This window comes from Xenopus laevis, chromosome 3L (assembly GCF_017654675.1).
Source record: "Xenopus laevis strain J_2021 chromosome 3L, Xenopus_laevis_v10.1, whole genome shotgun sequence".
In the NCBI taxonomy this organism is placed as follows: Eukaryota; Metazoa; Chordata; class Amphibia; order Anura; family Pipidae; genus Xenopus; species Xenopus laevis.
In genome coordinates, this window is record NC_054375.1 from 92,573,171 (window position 1) to 92,594,778 (window position 21,608).

At 38.0% G+C, this 21,608-nt stretch overlaps 2 protein-coding genes across 2 annotated transcripts in view; one reads left to right on the forward strand and one right to left on the reverse strand.

The window, feature by feature from the left end:
* XB5937757.L (uncharacterized XB5937757 L homeolog) overlaps window positions 1–4,910 on the forward strand; it is a gene marked incomplete at its 3' end in the record, with an annotated part of 49,019 nt that extends 44,109 nt beyond the window's left edge. The window contains 5 exon segments of the mRNA NM_001095931.1: window positions 25–173; window positions 668–762; window positions 1,159–1,237; window positions 2,002–2,110; window positions 3,900–4,910. Of these exon segments, the coding sequence (NP_001089400.1) occupies window positions 25–173; window positions 668–762; window positions 1,159–1,237; window positions 2,002–2,110; window positions 3,900–3,973 (506 nt within the window).
* Window positions 4,911–8,901: 3,991 nt separating this feature from the next.
* klhdc10.L (kelch domain containing 10 L homeolog) overlaps window positions 8,902–21,608 on the reverse strand; it is a 32,573-nt gene continuing 19,866 nt past the window's right edge. The window contains 10 exon segments of the mRNA NM_001095008.1: window positions 8,902–11,122; window positions 11,215–11,882; window positions 14,044–14,528; window positions 14,827–14,966; window positions 15,616–15,663; window positions 16,357–16,423; window positions 17,175–17,259; window positions 17,825–17,973; window positions 18,592–18,746; window positions 20,372–20,593. Of these exon segments, the coding sequence (NP_001088477.1) occupies window positions 14,319–14,528; window positions 14,827–14,966; window positions 15,616–15,663; window positions 16,357–16,423; window positions 17,175–17,259; window positions 17,825–17,973; window positions 18,592–18,746; window positions 20,372–20,593 (1,076 nt within the window). The 3' untranslated portion in view covers window positions 8,902–11,122; window positions 11,215–11,882; window positions 14,044–14,318.

Genomic DNA, 21,608 nt, shown 5'->3' on the forward strand with positions numbered 1-21,608 from the left:
TTTCTGTAATATTTCCTAAATTAGTACCTGGACATCACCACAGTGCTGTGGTCCACTGGTCTCGCTGGCGAGCGATGATTATACTGCTGGGCTCCACCTTCTTAATGTCGGCCTGTGCAGACCTCGCTACTGAGCACATCAGTCCTATTTTGACAGGAGCTACCGTGTCCCAGGTGGGAACCTTCTATACACTATAAAAACCACAGAAAAGAAGTGAAAATCCAGTCTTATTGAAGTCTCCAGTTAGAGACTTCCACTGCAACCTGAACTGTAGAAACAAAAGGCAGCGCCACCCCCAACATGCTGTACAGCTTGTGAAATATGTTCTTTTACTTTTAAAAGACAAGTTAAGCTCATGGCCAAACAATTCTGAATGAAGAGTCCATTGCATATCACTTATGTAACCCTGCGATGATGCAAAAGGTTTTTTTTCATTTTACAATTGCTGTAGAACTCTAAGTCCCCCCTGCATAAATAATAATCATTGTTGGGTTCACATAAATGTTTAAAATGTTGTGTATAAGCTTTAAAAGTCATAGATCCAGTTATTCTGAATGTATTCCTTTTCTATCTGTTTTTGCCATTCATCAGTAGACTCCACTCTCTTACCTTTGGTAATTATCACTTTAAACTAAAGTAGATTGTTTTCTGCCTCTCTGATTTTCAGTATTTTGTTGGAGTAACCATCCTTGCCATGATCCCAGAACTTCCAGAAATTGTCAATGGTATTCAGTTTGCGCTTTTAAATAACCTCAGTTTAAGGTGAGTAGAACACTTTCTTCATGACTGAACTTAATGAAATCTTTATCTATGAGCATCGTGTGTCCTAAAATCAGGATTTAAATATGGAACACTGCAGCCATAGTTCTCTACCAGTTGGTGGGTTGTTTATTAATAGTAATCTGGTGCTTCTGTCATGTTCTTCAAGTTAATGTAACTGCAAGAAAGATATCCAATATAAGACAAAAGATGGGGTTAAAGCCTTTTCCCACTGGCTGTAATACATTTTATTTAGTATATTTTTCCATACTTGTTTTTTTTTTTTTTTTTTTTTTTTTGCATAGAACAAGTTTTACATTTCCAAACATGTATCCTTAACAAGTAATACAAGTTCAAACTTCTTCAAAACAAGCCACTTACTTTGTTCTTTTTCTTCAGCATAGAGATTGGAAGCTGCATTGCTGTTCAGGTGTGCATGCTACAGATCCCCATCCTGGTGCTGTTCTCGGTGTTCTACGTGAGTGAATATGCATATGTAGATCGCAAGACACAAAGTGAAATGGATGAGCCAATGAACAAAACATTTCTTTGTGCTAGCCTTTTTTCTGTGTTCAGGTCTCAGACCACCAAACTCGCAGGCATTTATGTATGGCTTTGCAGTGCTAAGTGACCAATGTAATGATGACGTGCCTGCTTGCAGAAGCAGCTTCATATCTTTGTGCCTGTTTGCCATCCTGCTACTCCCTCTTCTCCAAGTTTTCTGATAGTAACTTCCAAAAACCCTCTTGTCTGCTGCTGACATTATATCCCACACTAAATATGAGCTACTGATGGAACAGTAAAGCAGTGGGTGACAATTTTTTGAAGATCTAAGGAGATTTAAAAATGCATCCGTCATACACGTATAATTATGCCTCTTAGGAAACTTATTTCTCCATTTTTAGAACTTGGGCCATGGATGTCCTGCTTGCAGTCGCTTTTAATGCCATAAAAAGTAGATGGTCTGTCACTAATTTGCGTAGCCTCCCACAAGTCAGAGTAACGGGGACATATTACTTCATTGTCAATTATACGTTCTGTTTAATATGTCATTGTATTAATCTTCTTATTCTGCATACTATTTATCATATTGATTTTTATGGTTTATTGTGAAAACCAAATATAATATTTCAAACCCATAGTAACGGGAGCCCCTATTCAATGCACAAAGGCCTAAACACTTACTGCAGCCCTGCCTGGAGATGCTCTTTTGTACAGCTCTGTTCATTTGTTTGTATGTAGGCAACAGACTTCACTTTGATATTCAGTGATTTGCACCTCTGGGCCAGTATGTTCAGTGTGATCCTGATGAACTACATCTTTATGGATGGGAAGTGTGACTACTTCCAAGGTAAGTGATGTCTATTGGAACTATCTAATTTTTTTTTTTAATTTAGTTATAATTTTTCATTTTTACAAGTTGTTATTTGGAGTAGTAGGAAAGTAGATCTAAGTGGGAAAGATGGGGAATTGAGTGTGTGGGGGGTGGGTTGGGGCAAGACTAGCTAGTTTTAAAACTGTTAGTGTTTCCTGATTGTCAGTTCACATTGTGTAGTTGTGTATCTTTCATTTAAGTTTTGTGAAAATGTTCTTATATAGTTGTATCTGGTGTGTGCCGTCCAGGAATTCTTTTTTTATTTGGCAGGGTAGATTTCTTCCAATTCCTTGCTAGTAAAGATCTGCTAGCGAATAATACTAGAAAGATATTTTGCCTAAGGTTTTTTGTTAGTTGTATGGTTAGCAGTCCAAGTAGTGGATTAAGTTGGATCCTTAGGTTTGTGAGGGATTCGATGATTAGTTGTGCTTGTAGCCAGAAGCTCTGTGCTAGCAGACACGACCACCATATGTGAATTTGGGATCCATTCCCTCCTTGACATCTCCAGCATCGCTCAGGTACATTTGGGAATGCTGCGTGGATTCTGTCCGGTGTCATGTACCACCTGTATAGCAGTTTTATAGCCAATTCTCAGTGATTCAGGGAGTGTAGGTATTTTTTATTACCCAGACCTCGTTTATAAAAGCAAAACGCAGAGAAAAGGCTATTCAACTAAGTGAGGTTATTTATTAGACAAAGACAAACAAGACGAGTTTTGCCTAGGAAGTCAGGAGCGGGAGTACTTTGGTGTTAGCTTGAACATAAATTCCCAGTTATTGTGATTTGCAAGTCCTTTTCCTAATGTTTTAGCGCTGGTGGATATTCGTTGACAAGTTTTTGTATTCGGAGTTTGTATGTCATGGTAGAGGCTGATGGGCATCTTTGCTCAAATTTTGTAGGTTGGGTTGTGGCTACTAATCGGTTAGCCAGGAGAAAGTGTCAGATGTGTAGATATGTATACAGTTGGTTGTTGGGTAGGTTATATTTGTCCTGAATATTTGAGTGTTTTCAGTCCATTAGTTTCGTACAGGTCACCAACTTTATGAATGCCTGCTTGTTTCCATTGGGTCATGCTTAGATCTGGTGTTGGTCCTTCTAGATCTAGAACTTCCAATGCTGCTAACACCACTGGATTTATTTAGTGAAACTATAGAATGTTCATACATGTGTAGCATGTACTGTATTTGTGTTTTAGTTTTTGAAGTTGCCCCTCTCTCTCTGAAGAAATGATCACAGAGGGTTAGAGGTGCAGTGCAAATTAGATCTCGCTGAACTGTATGGCTGTGTAACTAGGGAAGAACCAAATCCACTATTTTAAGATTCGGCCAAATCCTGAATCTTTCATGAAAGGTTTGGCTGAACCTGGTTAAAAATAACTGATCATGCAGTTGAAAAAAAATTGCAATTTCTTTGTTTGTGTAACGCAAAGTCACATGATTTTAAGGATTCCGTCTGGACAAACCCTTGGATTCGTCCGAATCCTGCTGAAATAGTCCCAAACCAAACTCTGGATTTGGTGCATCTCTAAAGTGTACCCACAGGTACAAGCAAAAAAACGATGTATATTTAAAATATTTTATTGCCTTGTGCTTGCAGCAGTTTCTATGATCTAGTGCTGCAACAATATTTTATTTTGAAAGCAGAAACCAGGTATATTCCTCTGGTGTATTGTCTGTCATTGGCTGATTTTGGTTTTCCGCTTCAAAACTATTTACGGCTCTTCTTTAGATTGGTTCAAGGTTTAACTGTATTGTCTCTCCCCCAGGAACCGCGCTGGTCTTTGTTTACTTCATTCTGCTAGCAATGTATTTCTTTGCTCCATCTCCTGTTGGCTGCTGATATACCCGAGCTCCTTGGAGAAAATGCAGCTGACCCAAATCCCTGAATGAGGAGAGTGACTGGAGGAAGCAAATGAAGAAAGCTTTGCCCCTGCCGTATCTGTTACAGGAAAAAAAAACCTTTATTTTACTGGCCCAGCTTTTGTATTATGTAAATGGCAAAACTTGCATTTAATGAACATGAACATGTGCAGGTGTAATTCTTATTGCTTCACATGATCTTTGCATCTGATGAACTATCATGGTGAATACTAGGAAAGATCTTCACATTCAAATGCACTTGCATAGTTCTGCCAACTAATATCTTCCCTTGCTTTGGCACCACAACTGCACTAATAACTATTAAATAGAACACTGTACAGATGGTTTTCAGTGTACCACGTGTTTTCTTGATTGATGCTGACCCCTTATGACCTTATCTGGCCCTGGACTGGGTCCCTTAATATCCATCATCCGTGGCATTTTAATTACTGATAATGCACTAAGCTGTAAATAACCCTAAATGCTCATGAATTGGAAGGAATGTTGTGTATTATTCATTAAGAGCTAACAGGCTATACTGCTAGAAGCCACTGTTTTTTCTCAATCTAACCTATAACATTTTATTCATATTAAATCACTTTATATGGCAATAAAGAAAAATTCATGTTCGATAAATTACAAGCTAAAAAAACATTCCTCTTATGTGAAATTGTTGGTTTTTATGTGCAGGCACTTGGCATGTAGGGAAATGGTGATTAATATTAGCTGTGGTTCTGAATGCCTAGATTTGCAAACATTATTTCTCTGACTTGTAACCAACATAAACTAGAAGAGTCACTAGTTACCTGCTGCCATTGCTGTGGCCTCACTTGGAGCTGTGATTTGCTACCCATTCACTTTCTAATGTAAATAGCACTTTGGGGTTTATTACTTGTATTAAAGCAATGATTTTTGGATCTAAAACGGCATTGTCTAGTCATTTATGAGTGGGTTGTACTTGCATGTATTCCATGTTATCTCTTACATTGAATCAAGTATCTCGATAATATTTCCTTCACAGTTTTCTCTGAGCACATGGGTCTGATCCTACATCCTTGTGTGTGAGTTTTAAAATCCTATTGGGCTAATAGCTCCACATTATACCTGTTTAACAGCACTGTATAGACATATCCAAAGACAAGCTCCACTGTATGCCCCTGAAAAACTGTGCCTAATACTGGGGAATAGTATACTGTACTATTTTATACTTCTGTATAATTTTAGAATTCTCTACTTTGTATAGAGCCTAGGAAGTTCTCCCTGATTGGAGAGATGTATGATCTGGGCCCAAGGTTGAGAAGGGACACATACCTGACCTGACCCATCTAATATCTATAAGAACCTAACAGTACATTGTATATGAAGCCTTGTATGGGATAACTTTTTCATTCTTTTTTTTTTTAAGATAATTACGTTGTATTTAAAGACAATGTATGAATAAGATGTGTCTAATAGCAAGAGTTAACACTGTATAAATCCCTCAAATCATTAATATAAATGTTTATGGTTTGTTGGATTTTTCAATAAAGGGGAACTATCGCAAAAATGAAAAATGAATACAAGTGTTTTTGTGGAATCTGTTGTTGGAGTGAACACATCTAATGGGAAAGGTGACCCCCTCCCCATATTAGACCTAACTGTCCATCAAATCTGACATGTAACTCCTGCATGAAGAGAGAAACAGGTGCTGGGAGGGGATAAGTGGAGAGAAAAGGTGGCCATACTTACGAAGATTAGATTGTTTGGCGAGGTTGTCAAACGAGCAGATTTCTCCCTGATATGCCCACCTTGAGGTGGGCGATATTGGCTGATCCGATCAAGAGCCCTAGGGTCCAATCATTGGATCACAACGAGGAGAATACGGTCAGTCGGATCAAGGACTGAATCAACCAACCGATGCAGTCCCTTTAATTCTACCCAGTCGACATCTTTCGCCCAATATCAATTGGTAAAGACCGTCTAAGGGCCCCATACACTGCCGACTTAATCTGGCTTCATCTTATATCTGCTCGTGTATGGGGGCCTTAACTTGATTTCATAAACAGTACAGAGTTTTTAATCGATTAAACCAAGTTTCCTATTTCAGTATGATGAAGCTTACACTTTTTCATTTTTGCAATAGTTCCCCTTTAAGGAATGACTGCCAAGGTTGCGCATTTACCCAAACATAACCAACTCCTAAAGTTCATTTATGATGCTTTAACCAGTTACAGAAAAACTTTACCCCCAAAATGTATATTTAAGCAACAGATCAAGGGGCCTGAGTGAAACGTGATTTTGATACGCTGTATGACTGTATATGGTCTGTATTAACAAAGGAATCTTGAATTGAATCTTGTTTGTGTGCACCATGCATCGTACAATCCCAAGGGACGGCCCTTATTTTTTAAAATAGCAATTTCTATTTATGATTACCCAATGGCACATACTAGTAAAATAGTATATTATAAAAATGTTTTCTTTACATGAAGCAGGGTTTTACATATGAGCTATTTATATAGTTTTATGGAGACCTACATTGTTTGGGGGGGTATAGTTTTCCCTTTAAAAAAAAAAAACAGAAAAAACCCTGAACCGCTTGATTTCTTGACACATTAAATACAAGGGACTATTTCCCTATTGTGATTGCCATTGAGCGCTGGTACTTTTTTTTCTTGTACTGCTTGAGGGGAGTACCAGCTCCCCAGTGGATTCTGCACCAGGCTAGTGCCTGTATAGTTTGTTCTTGCATTACTTCACTGTAAACCCACGTTTCAAAAAAAAAAAATTGTTTTATTAATGAGATGACAAGCTTCTCTGTGACTCCCCAATTAACATCCTGAATTCCCAAAGCCCAGTAGGAATCATCCAAAGTGAACCTTTTTTGCATTCGAGGTTTTCCCCAATAAAACAGTGAAAGAGCCCAAGAGAAATAAACTGTAGCATTCTGTTCTCAATCTATTCAATTAGCTACAGCTCCGTGCAATGTGTTGGTGCTTTAGTAACAATCTGGATACACTTCCTGCTCCTGTGATTCTGCCTTCTGTTTATTCACCCCAAACACTAGTCAAGCTTGCTAAAAACATGATGGTATGAGACTGGGTCTGTAATATGCACAGATTTTCAACTCCTGTTTGGCCAGTTATTCGGATGGTCTATTCCCTACAGTTTAAGTTTTATCTCCATGATATACAACGTAAGGTCGTTTATTTTGAGTGACTAATACCCAGTATTTTGGGCAACATCCCCTTAGATCAATTCAAAACACATTCTTAAAATAAAAATAGTAAATGTAAAATTTTATTATAAGCACTTTTGCAATTTACATTCATTATAGTTTTTAATGCCAAGATAAAGGTATACATATACAGTACAGGTATGGGACCTGTTGTCCAGAACGCTCGGGACCTGGGGTTTTCCGGATAACGGATCTTTCCATAATTTGGTTCTTCATGCCTTGGGTCTACTAGAAATTCATTTAAATATTAAATAAATCCAATAAGCTGGTTTTGCTTCCAATAAGGATTAATTATATCTTAGTTGGTATCAAGTACAAGCTGTTTTATTAGAGAAAAAGGAAATCATTTTTAAAAATTTGGATAAAATGGAGTCTATGGGAGATGGCCATTCCATAATTCAGAGCTTTCTGGATATCGGGTTTCCGGATAAGGGATCCTATACCTGTACTTGTAATAGGAGTTGTTACAAAAGCACCACCTGCTGGTCAGTTTGATGATGAAGTTGTCAAGAGAGAGGACTGGTCTGATGTTCTAGTTGGGAAAACAGACATTTTTCCTAACCAGATAAACAGACCAGTCCTCTTTCTCCTGACAATTTCCTCAAATACTTCTAGGTGAGAAACTTGACTGGCAGGTGGCGCTGTTGTAACAAAATAAAAAAAAGTTTTTATTTTTGGATTTTCAAGGGAAAGGATAGGGGAGTACTTAAAACTTGATTTACAAATAGTAACAGAACACTATGGGGCATTTTTATCAAATAGGAAAGTTAGAGATCACCACAGTCCACTAAAGTGAAATTCCATCACTCTCCATTACTTTCTATGGGATTTTGAAAGGCATATTTATCAAAGGATGAACTTTCACCCATTGATAAATACGCTTTAAAAACCCCATAGAAATGAAGAGTGGCTGAATTTCACTTTAGTGGACTGTGGTGATCTCTAACTTTCCTATTTGATTAATATACCCCATAGTGTTTGCATTATACGTTAAAATAAAGACCTAATCATCAGTACTTGGCACAACAAATTACAATCCTACTTACCACCTTGCAATGAATCAATTCACTGTGCCTTAGTATTAGGGGCTGATTGGCATAAACCTTAGGATTGTGGGAGCTCAAGTGAATTCATGTCTAGACGTGGATCCTATAGCTTCTCAATGTTCCAGGGCAGCCTCTGGCTACGTAGGTAAGCTTAATGGATGACCTAAATATATTTATCAAACTGTAGGGGAGTCTGTAGGTAAGTGAGTCAAAAGGGACTCGCCCCAGTTCCCAGGGCATTCACAATTAAACATAAATACAAAGTCCCATGACTCAATGTTCAATTAAATATTTATTAGGTATCAAAAAAAAGTACATATTGACCCCATATAGTCCAGCTAATGCGTTTCATACCTTCCGGTACTAATCATAGGTGTCTAATAAAGCCCTCTCATCCATTATAATTAGGTTGACGCATTGGGCTACTGTGGGGGGGGGGGCTTATTGCCCATCCAACCCATAATTACCAGTTTCTTGGCACAATATAAGGTTGTTACAACATTCTATTATTAACAGTACATCCATCCCTTAATATATCTTGGAATTAAAGAAAAATGCTAAAGCACTCTAGTCCCTAATCACTTATTTTGAAGGTTTACTTATCCTTTAATGCGTGATTCTTTGTCAACATGAAAACAAACCTCATTTGCATGAAAATAAAAATCATTTAATACAGTTTTAATCAGGAAAAAAAAAAAGCGACAATACATGGAGTAAAAATAAAATATTGCACTTCATTGGTTTTACAATAAAAGTACAGCATTCAAAAGGAAAAGCCACGAGACAAGTTATCACATATTTGTACACCATGCGGAGGGAATCAGATTTGTTGCAGTTGTGTCAGTCATGTGTTCCAGTGTAGAGCAGCGCGTTTCACACTGAATTAACTGGACGGCACAGTCTGGTCTCAGTACAATAACATTAATGTTGAAATCTATGAGCAATAACGAGACGTCACAATCTCAGCATTTGTTTCATTTTGAAAAGAAAAAACAAGAAGCAGCAGCAGCTCTCCCCAGTATTTAGCCCTAAGTGCAGAAATAAAAGTAGCACAGCTTCATGCATTTCAGATAAGAACACTTCTTAAAGGGGAAGTTTACCTTTTAGAGATGCTTTTTTTTTTATTGTGCCGTAGAGTGAATCCAAAAACCTAGCACTGCCCATTATTTGTTGTGAATATGAATGATTGGTTTTTCTAAAACCTAATCCCATTGAGTAGCACCAAGTTGCATTTCCAGCCCCTTGTGATGCCCCAAAGAGCCGCTATTGGGCACAAGCAGAGTTAGACTGCAGACAGATGGCAGTTGGGTCTCAAGTGCCTGTACAATGTAATTTATGATCCAGTTAAAGCTTCAGGAACAAATTGTATATTTGGGAAAGGTATAGAGAAGCTTCGATTGAACGGACATTTGAGAGAGGCATTTATTAGCAAGAGAAGCTGTATGTACTCAAGGGAAATTTAGTTGCTATAATAGGTCACCCTGGCAACCAGAAAGACACTGAAAGGTTTGGCATTAAAATGAATTTAAAGATGTCATTTTCAGCTGAGAGTCCTTCTTCTGCTTAAACATTCCATGCCCAGAGAGCAAATTAAATGTGAAAGTCCATTTAGAAGCTTTAAAAGAGATGACCTCCCAATTACACATGGTCTACACACTACAAACTTCTCATCTGAGGGAGCACATGGCATTGGCAGAAGGAAATTCAGAATCCGTTTGGGAAATATAAAAATCTTTACTCTCTAGAGTAATAGGAGGAGCAATCGTTAGAGTGTCTATTCAATTACATTTTCAAAAAACAAAAACCCATGGTATTAAAAAGAACATTACAAAATATCCGTGTGACCCTACATCGAGCTTTTTAAAATTGCAACTCAAGGTGAACTTCCCCTTTATCTAAGAAACAATGGTTTTAAAAATGACAATGGCTTCACAGACTCGTTGCAGCAGCAGCAGCAATAAGAAGCAAAATCAGAGAATACAGCTTTAAATCCAGCCATGAAAACAAAAGGCTAGAAATAGTGGCCGGCACTATGTGGTGACATTACAAGGTAGAAAATGCAAAACAAATGGTCAGGCATCTTTATAGTTCTTTGTCCAACATGTCCTAACCCTGACACTCCATCTACACTCAATGCAACAAAGGGCCCCATATTGTACAATGGAATCCAGGGGAAATGCTTTGGCCACATGATGTGAGTCTCTTTCTATCAGTTACAAGAAGCTGCAAAGAATTGGACAATAAATGATTTGGATCCCCCTTAACAAGATATTATTGCTCAGCCCATTGAGCCAGTCATGGATTATGTTGATGATAAACTAAAAAGGCACTAAAATCTTTTGTGTTCAGTTATTAAAAAATAGTAATGAGGCAGCACAGCCAGAATGTTTGGGTATAAAGCCCAGGCTGTAACACAGACACTACATTCTAATGGCACAAATATAACCCTGCCCATATCATTGTACAGCTGCTTGGGAGCACTTCGTACGTTTGCAGCAATTGATTTATGGCTGTTGATCTCATGAATGTGTTAGAGGAGCAGCCACAGCTCTTCTGTTTGGGCAGAGGATAAAGTTAAAGATACTGGAAGAGGCTCCTAATGTTTTCCTTCTCATAACAATGTAATGATAGAATGGAGCAGAAAAGACTCAGGAGATACTTCCTGCATCAATAACTTAAGCTTTTGACACTCTCCAGCCCCCCGCCCTGACAGAGGAGCAGAAGATGCTTTTGTAACTCATTATGTTAATAGCAGTACAAAACTGCAAATATTATGAAGTCTAAAAAAGATGCACGGAGGAAAAAAAAAAAAGTACTCAAAGTATATGTCCACTTTAAAAAGCCGGCTTATGTCGATTTGGTGCTTTAAGTTTCCCGAGTGTATGTAAATTTACTATTGCTAGCCACATTGGCTAATGCTAAAGTAGATGTTCCTGTGGGGCAGACAGAATGGCACTAGATTGTGTTTGATTCCTTTAGAAAACAAACATATTCCTTTTAAGTCTACTAGAAGTAGTTTGGGACATTCATGTAGCTCTTCAGCATTGAGACAAGCATAGATTTTCTACTGTACAATATCAGCCTGTTGTGTTGCATCATTAACCAATGACAAGCAGCGGTTGGTTCATACAGTCACAGCTACAACTTCAGTTTGAAATATTTGTGACATGAGCTCTTTCACTTGGGCTTAAGTAGAAAAGTTGCATTAAAACAATCTGCTCTTCTAAAACTAAATAATATTTTGTTTTGTTACACAGACAGACCTGATTCTGCAGATTGAAAGAAAACCATTATCCCATCCCCCTTAGGCTCACAGGGTAATGCAACCGTCTCTCCCCTTGTTCCATTGTGAAGTGGTGGATTCTGGAACTTGAACATTTTCTATGGAAAGCAGAGGGAGTTCAAGGCCTAGAATCCATCACTTCACCATAGAGTGGTTGCATTATACTGTGAACCTAAGGGATTGTGGGAAAGGGTCTATAAGTATCATGGTTTTCTTTCAACCTGTGGAATCAGGTTTTTTATACTTATTTCTGGAACCTCATATTGTTTATGAACCTTTTCTACATAAGCCCAATTGAAAAAGCTTATGCCAAAAAAGAGGGGATAGTTTCCCTAGGGATGCACCGAATCCACTATTTTGGAATCTGCCGAACCCCCAAATCTTTAGAGTAATATTTGAATACATATGCAAATTAGGGGTGGGAAGGGGAAAACATTTTTTTACTTGTTTTGTGACAAAAAGTCACGCAATTTCCCTCACCTATATGAATATGCAAATTAGGACTCTGATGGGTTCACCGGGCAGAAGGATTTGTCCAATCGGAATCCTGCTGAAAAAGGCCGAATCCCAAACCGCATCCTGGATTCGGTGCATCCCTAATTTTCCCATACACTAAACTGCGAGAAAAGCAGATGATAAGTCTGGGGTTACACATATACACAACTTACTAGTTCAACTAGCCAGTTCATAGTGTTGGTCAAATAATAGAATTCCCTCTCCAGCTCTGCTTTTGAACCCTTTAGGTTCTTGATCCAACATTTAAACGTTACACAGAGATAATGGCTGTTTGACTAATTAGAGGAGCACAATGTTAGTCAACTTAAGGTGCTATCCAATCACAGAAGGCTTAATGGTGAATACAAAACAGATTCTGCATCTGGCAACAAGTAAATACATTTCTGAGGTCTGGACACATTCATAGGAAAATAATTTGCTCTATTTAGTGCATATCATAGACCCAAAATGTTAAGAATTGATAGACATAATGGCTTCCATGTTTGGCCTATGCATATCACTGTGCTGGGGACCTTTACATGGAAAGCCTGTTGAACTAGACATGCAGTGCATTATATGAATAAAATGATGGTCTTCTGACTTTATATAATGTGAGCATAGACTGGATATTAAAATGGGTACATTTCTGAATATGAGTAAGAGTAGCAGAGGAAATCAACTGCGAAGGCATCATGCAGTTCTCTAATCCTGTAAATATAGCATGGGAACTTTTGACTCTCACAAAGTTTGGCTTTGAATGTACAGTCTGTATAAGAGACATTATAGGAATCATGCACATATCATACCTGGCAAAGGCTGGACATAGTACCCAGACAGGAATTGAGTTTTGCAGATTCAGAGAACCCAAAAAGAAACCCTGGAGCAGGACGAGTCACAGCAACAGAAACTCAAACTGATGGAAACACAACTGATCCACGTGCACTGCTCTGTAACTGGGTAATGCCTTCAGTGAGAAAACATTTGCGTACAATAATGTTTCTTGTTGCAGTGAAAGGGAAGTTATTCAGACTTTTAGCAGAAAAGTAAACGCCTCGTACTTGTTAGTAAAACCATTACAGGTTCATTTGATGCAGAAAAATACAGGCCTTACAGGAAACCGGTCTTCAGACCTTAAAAAAAAAAAAGCAGTTTCCCCAGCAACACAAGTGCAAGCGAACTAGAATCCTATCCATGTCTATCTCTCTCATTTCATACAGAGAATTGCGGGTGCAGCAACTGATCCAATGAAAACACAGCTCTGGCTACACAAGTTGTTGTTGTGCATTGTGCCGCTGTCTGGATATCAAACTCCAAACAGACACTGCTCGGTTGTAGGCCAGACATTTTCTGTTCAAGAGGAACCTCACCTTTAATCAGCTGTTTGTATGACAGTGGTAAAACAACAATTATTTTTCAGATTAAAGCTTGTTTTTGTTTTGTAGCTTTCCATTAAGGCAATCAAACTGCTGTCTGGTCCATAGAGCTACTGACTCCAGCAAGAACAAAACAAAAACACAAGCTGTCTTACAGTCATGGTTTGCTTTCTGGGACTCCTGGCAAAAGAATCAGACAGCACCTTAAACTGTACATTGAAGGGAAGCTGTAGAGAAAACCAATTAGTTAAACCCATGCTTAGACTAGGTCTATCTACCACACAGCAAGTTAAATTAAAATGTGAAATTGCCTTTTCTGAGCTCTCAGAATTACCTCTGGATAGAGTAAATATCAGAGCAATATCTGGCACAATAACTCATTTCAATGGAATAAAATCTTGTGTAGGAAATCCTTCTCTTAGAGTGACTCCACCTGTCATTACCATGCCAATAGTTCAGGCAACCAGATATACAGACCAAAAACTATGTACTTTCCACGAGCATCCGTGTGATTCACAGGCAGCGGGAATAAGAGGAGTCATTTAGAGGAGGAGTGATGCCGGGCGAGAGCCAACAATCTATAAAATTTATTCCAATCAGGACTCGGGCCAGGATGGCAAATTAAAAACATATGCAGGACAGAAATCCAGAGTGAAGAAAATGTTAATCTCCGGAAAAAAAAGTAATAAATAACATAAAAGCACAAGAATAAATAGTCTTAAAAGTTTCCATGCCTTGTCCAGTATAGGCAGTTGGGTAAATACCACTGACAAATGTGCTGGTTTTCCTAAATATGAAACAAATTAAAGGCCACTGATGTTCTTGCCAGCAGCATGCTCCTTTCCAGGGATTCTACCATTGCTTAGCTGAACTGTAGTTGGGAGCAAGATGGATGTGTATAGACGGGGGCATCATTTTAATCTTTCGATGAGCTCCTGTGATAGTCCAAGCTGAAGGAGCTGGTGTGTGGGTAGCTGGCAAAGCTGAGGGAAATATTTTAGCAGGTTTTCCCAGCAAAGTTCCAGCAGACTTGGCACTGTCAGCCAAATTTTAAACAAAGATCCAGTTCTTTTGTTTTGTTGAATGTTGACAACACCTCCATGAATATACATGCAGCCAGCCTAAAAGAGAGCAAATATGTGTTGATTATTAGCTGAATTGAATAAAAATAAAACATGGTTTAAAAATCAGGCAGCTGCCAGTAATGTGTTTATTAGTTTGCTAAACAAGTCATGTATATAGCAATATCCACAACCAAATGAGGCAATGTTATATGGGCTATTATACACTAATATATACAAGAATAAAATTACTATAGCCAGCACCACCAGCTTAACTAGCAGTGACCAGGCACGCAATGAATGTCACACAACGAGCCCTACACAATGTAAACGCTTGCAAGAGTTGAGAGGAACAAACCGGGGTCACTGCTGCACAATGGAAATAAGCAGGTTCAGGCATGAGGGCAGGAAGCTTTGTCCACTGAAACGTCTGCAAATTCAGCTTCCACAGATCTCCCAAGATAACCAAGCCATTATAGCCTCCACAGATGAACACTTCTAGACGAGAGAACAGAGAGCAGTGCTTAACACAAGGAAGATAGCAATAATTATGTAAATACAGCTTCAAAACATGTTGGTACACGAAGACCCAAATAAAATCAGATGACAAGTGTCAGTCCTGGTACTTCCAGAACATCTCTACTTAACAATATTGGGGCCATTTTGGTAAACTAAAGGTCAGGGCACATAGGCAGATTTGGGGAGATTAGTCGCCCGGAGACAAATTTCCTCTTCTTCGGGCCACTGATCTAAACTAAAATGTAAATCTCAGGCGGGAAGGCAGTCAGAGTGATTGGTTTCCGAATTTGCCCAAAATAACATCACGAGGAAACACTGAGCGACTTTGGAAAATTAATCGCTTTGAGTGCCATCCCGCCAACAATTTTCATTTTAGCCAGCGGGAAGGTAGTTTGGGGTGATTTGATGCCGGGCAACTAATCCCGAATATGCCTGTGTGCCATGACCCTAAGAATAAAGTTTAAAATAATCTAATCCGCCCTGTTTTACTAGTTATATGATCTGTCTACAGCTCTTGTTTAATATGTGCCTGACTTCATGCCAAGAACAGATCAGATGCCAATATCTTTCTAACACAGTTATAACAATATTGCCTTAAATGATGTCGCTAAAAACATAGCTTTCTTACCATTTTTTATTTGGACACAGCTGTGGCATCTTCTGGCTGCTGGAAAACCTAGAAAAATTAATGCAAGGGTAACTACATCATGAACAAAAATGTAAAAGGTTGGATAAAAGTTACTTTAAAAGGCAATAACTGAAATTAATAGGGTCATTCACCTTCCAAACATTTCTTTTTCTGTAGTACTTTACCAGAAAAAGCAATATTTTTTTCACTCTTTCATGTCTCCATAGAACAGCACAGGGAAAGTGGAAGAGGTAGCAGACTTTGAAACTGTCCTTATTTGATACATTTCTAATCTCTGGCCCTACTAAATGTAATCCAAAAATGTTTGATGTCATACAATTGACACAGTAGTTGCTAATATTTCACTCTGCGCCAGGATTCCGGAGCTGCCAGACTGAAAACACTAGGGAGGAACATGAAACTTCAACTTTAGAAAAAAAAACGGTCAAAACCAAAAACTGCAAAGCTACTGAACAAAACGTTTTGGAAGGTGCACAACCTCTTCACCTGCCCATCTGGAAGTGCAATTCTATAGCAGGGACAGCAGCATATAGGCCACAGAAGCAGAGATAAAGTACAGCATTCTCCTGCATCTAATTCAGTCATTCATGTGATGAGTAGAATATCATTCTTAGGATTACTGTTGTAATCATGAAAATGTTTCTTCTCAATAATATATTTCAGCCAAAGCAACATACTTCCTTCTCTTGTAGAAGTTCAGCCAAACATATATGTCATTACCTAGATTGCCATGTGGCTTAGTGGGAATATCCTCCCAGGTGTTTGTTTCAAAGTTGTAGGCATGGATCTGTAGACAAAAAAATGTAGGTAAAGGTTAAACAAACAACACTTTACTTCTGAACAACACTAATTAAAAGTATGGGTAAGAGCCAAAAGCTGTCTAAACACAAAGATGAAGTGGTCTAATAAATGGACCTTTATCTTAATTTAGCAACCCAAGCAGCAAGTCGAAAGTGGTCAGTCACAAGAACTTAAGAAGTTCCCAGTGCAGAGCCATCAGCTGCACCAATGTGGTCCTTGGATGATGGTATTTTCTGCCTTGTCATTATTATCTAGCATCTTTACCCAGACTTCTTTCCTTCCCTCAGCCACACAAGTTTTAAAGAGACACGGTCATCAAAAATGCAAAGTTTGTCTTTATGTTTGAAATTGTTTCACATTTAGGTTATATATTTATTCTAGGTTACATCAGCCAATGAATGGACAAAGCTGTGTCAATTTGATACAATTCTTTGATAGGTCACTTGGGATATTGTCAAGATTTCTTTCAGAACAAAGTACTTTTTAAATGTTGCTACTTACAATAATATGTAGCTGCATAACCTACAATTTCTGATACTAGATATTAATATTGGCAGGTATTGGAGCATAGTCTTGTACCCGAAGCCTGATTTTAATATAAATGGCTCATTTAATCTTCTGCAGTTGTTACTTTCTTTCTTGTCCATTCCATCAAACTTTTTCTGCTTTCAAATGGATTTTTCCATTTTTTAATCTGGTCCGTTTTATTTAAGATAACCAAGACATAAAAACGTTACCTTCTCTAATGAGTAAGCTGTCCAAGATGTGCCTCCACCCAAAACATATATCCTTTGTCCATCATGTGCAATCTCATGTCTGTACCTGAGGTTTAAAGAAAAAAAAAAAGCTCAACATTAATGGTGTATGACTGTATTCTACTCCTATGAATACACAATGTTGCAACAATATAAGTATAGGGATCAATCTATCATCAGGAATAACTAACCTAGTGTTTTGCCATATAATTATTTTTGTAATGTGGAACAGCATGATTAATAACATGCAACAAACAATCCAATATATTTGTTATGCTAAAAACATTCATCTGCATTTGTGGAGAAAACAAAACTATGCAGAAGAACCTGATCCTTCCAGGATATTTTCTCCTTGCAGAAGTGATATCGGTGGTATTTAAAACTCGAGTCATAGCTGTCTAAAAGGGATATTTAACTTTTTTTTTAAGGGTTTGTTTCTCCTTTATATATATTCATCGTAATCAGAAGTACTTTTACATAAATCTGCATTTTACTGCCATTGTTACAAAATATATCTGTAATAAGAATTATGTATAATAATGTGCAGGAAGCTGATTAGAAGAATGGTTAACCATGATAAATATGAAGATTATCTGGCAAGTACAAATGTAAAGAAATGCAACTGCATTTACCTCTCCTCTGGTAAATCACAAGGGGGGTTGTTTGGCCTTAGTTGAATCCATTCTCTGGTTGAAAGATCAAGTCGGTGTAGATCTGTACTGTATATGTAACCAGTGGTTCCTCCAAATACATACAGAAAGCCATGTATAATTGCCATTGCCTAAAATGAGAAGTAAAGGGGAGAAATTACAGCTTCAAAGTCTCCATGCAATTACTGATTCTCCATGTTCACACTTAGGGGCATATTTACGAAGGGTCGAATTTTGAAGTTAAAAAACTTTGAAATTCGACCATCAAATTTGATACTTCAATAGTTTAAGTATTTTTTTCAATCAAAAACGGCCATTTCCGATCTAAGTAAAAGTCGTTTGATCGATCGATTAAATCGGTGGAAACGATTTTCCAAAAAAATACTTTGACTACTCAAAACTTAGCCAAAGTTTATAGGAGGTCCCCCATAGGCTAAACAGCAATTTGGCAGGTTTAAGGTGGCGAAGCCAAAGTTTTTTAAAAGACACAGTACTTCGATTTTCGAAGTCAAACTTTTTTCAATTCAAATCGAATTTTGGCCTATTCGATGGTCGAAGTACCCAAAAATTACTTCTAAATTCGAAGTTTTTGAATTTGAAAATTCACTTTGACTCTTAGTAAATGGGCCCCTTAAACTTGCCAGTCGTTTTTAAGTTTGGTCTAGAACAATGACCCCAAACCTGCCTCGTATTTTAATCTGACTTACAAGGGAAAAAAAAAACATGATTTAAAACCTGAAGTTCCATACCTGCCCATAGATGCGGTTGGGTTTCTTGCCTCTGCAGTTTAGCTTTGACCACCTTTTGTACCTCACATTGCAGACATAGACATCATTACCATTGCTTTCTCCAAATGGGATTCCAGTACCTCCAAACACCAGAAGATTGTGACCATGTAAAACCACTAACAAAGAGAAAAGGGGGAATAAAATTGGAAATTGGTTTGCTACAGCCAATTTATAAGATTTTGTTCTGCGTGATCTGTTCACACGTATACATTTAGCGCTGCATTAATATAAAAGCAATAATTTAAGGCCAATGAGGCCAATGTCATAGAAAGGGAGCAGGGAAGGGACAGAGCACAAGGTCTAAGGAATGATTAATCCTTCATTAACATTCCAACCTCAAGCTGTACTCAAGAGATACCAAGCCGATAGGCATGAGGTCACCATCAATTAAAAAGGACATGGACAGAATTACATTTAGAAAAACAATCCTTCTATATGATCTATAAATGTAAACCGTACTCTTCATGCTGAATTGGGGCTTATGTAGGCCTCAAACTGATTTTCAAATACATTATTCCTGGCTATACACAATTAAAGTGATACTGACACTAAAAAATTTTCTTTAATCTACATTAAATGTTACATATAGGACGCGTTGATCGTTTTTGGCGGATAGCTCTGCTTTTGTAAGTAATTATTACTTGAAGTTTCTAAACCTGACTGTTTTGCCATCCTGACTGTCCCATCTCAACCTGTCAGTTAGAGTTTGTAATGCTAACAGACTCCTGCTGCACAAATATGGCAGCCCCCTCATACAGGAACATGAGGCATCAGACAGGTAATGTAAAAGCATCAGGCAAATACTTTTATTGCAAAATTATAAATAGCATTCCAAGATAATGTTATGATGGATATAAAAAAAGGTTATTTTGTGGTGTCAGTATCTCTTTAATAACCTCAGTCCCTGAGGATCACACTAGGCACAATAGGAGACATTAAATTACATTGCAAGTACTGTATTTATTTATTTTATATGAATACTATCTCTGATAAGAAAGTGCCAGTCTCAGACTCCCTAATGTCAGAGTATGCTCACTGGCATAGAATCCCTTTGCCTGTGGCCTTTTAATTTTAAATGGTAATGGAACAAGACTTATTATATCCTATTTAACAATATGGGTTACACTCCAATAAAAATCTTTATTCTAGGGAAAAAGACTGTTCTAAATTTACTTTTTGTTTTAGTAAATCCTGCTCTGAGGATTCGGCGACCGTGATTAAGTTATGGCACACGACATTCCAGTGCAATCCCTGCCTGACAGCACCAGTGTCTACCATAGTCTGTGACTTGTACTATGCTATGAGCCTAAAGAACTCTGCTTTATAGGAGATAAATGCAACGGAAAAACGGAATTTAAAATGTAGAAACATCAAATTTTCTAACCTTCTTGATTTTAAACTTAAACACAACAAAAGAAACATTAATGCTCTGTGTTGGACTGACCCCCCGGTGGGCCGAGGTGTCAGTGGGCCCGAATGCTCCTAACATTTGGCCTATTTCATGGCCATTCCCTATTTCTAGGCTAAATTTTAAAAAAAGAGGCTAAAAATATGGAATAATAGATTATAGTATGTGAAGAAAAGAGACTAGGAGAATGGAGGTTGAGCGAAGAGAGGAAGCAAAATAGTACTGAGAGTGGGCCCTTGGTCTAAGGTTTTTGGGTGGGCCCTTGGTGTCCCAGTCCAACGCTGCCGATGCTAGATAGAATGCATTCATTTAGCAACTAAGCTTAGAACTTACACGACATAGATGCCAACTCCCTTGGCATGTGACCGTCTGTGCCCATCTGATGCCACATGCCTGTAGCAAAATGATATCTCCAGAGTTCTCTAAATAGAGGGTAGTCTTCATTTTCTGGCCCTCCAGACTCATCATAGTCTGGGTTGTAACCGCCAAACACATAAAGGTTAGTATTGTCTGCCACACATCGGTGACCACTCCTTGCTGGGGGAGATCTCCGACCTATAAAAAAAATATATATATATACATATAAAATGTTATGCTTCATAAAACATTTCTATAGGATATAGTATTGTTTAATACAGTTGAAGATGAAATAAGAAATTTAAAAATTCCAATACACCTATTCCACTAAAATTAAACCTTTAAAGGAGAAATGATGCAATCTTCATACTTACACACTGCAATAAATGGTTGTTTACCAGGGACTAATAATGACTGCAAGACAATACCTTTGCTTTTACAGTTTCAAACACAAAGTCCATATTTTATTAAATATGCTCACAAAACTTAAAGCAATAATGATATTTTTCTATACTAATCCATAGGAACACGTAGTACTACTTTATGGTCAAAAGAACCCTGGAGCCACCCCAGCACTTCAGGAAAGTAACAGAAAATAAGAAGAAGCTAGGCTGCTTTCCTTCTGTTGTACTGGACTGGGGGCAGCACAATTCTTCCATAGGGTAATTACAAATTAAAACATTATTCCAGCCTATGGAAGGCTCTGTAACCTCCAGCCCACCGTGACTGATGCAATTAAACAGAAAACTTGAGCTGAGGCAAGTACCGCTGGGCCACGAAAACCTTTAGATGAGGTCTGACCTGTTCCTATGGATTTTGATTGGAACATGGCAGTATTGCTTTAGCATTCACTTTCTTTGTATTTCACACATATACCAAATAGGTCTACAGTGATAGTGAGCGGTTTAGAGGCAAATAAAAGAATCACTTTAATGGTCATTTCAGACACTGCTCTAGATTACATACAGAAACAATTGCTGACCTTACATGTAGCAATAAAATTGTACGAAACAATGTTGAGGATATTGGTGCTTAATACAATGAATACCAGCTGGTTTGTTGATCAGTCAGGTCTGAAAATTGCATCTGATCCAGATCCAGACCAGTGCATGGTGCATCAGCAGAAGTGAAGAGGGGCTGCAGCAGCTGGTATCAACCTTTATGAGCATTATTACTTTGTATGATATGCACGTGTGCCAACTGTAATAGCAAC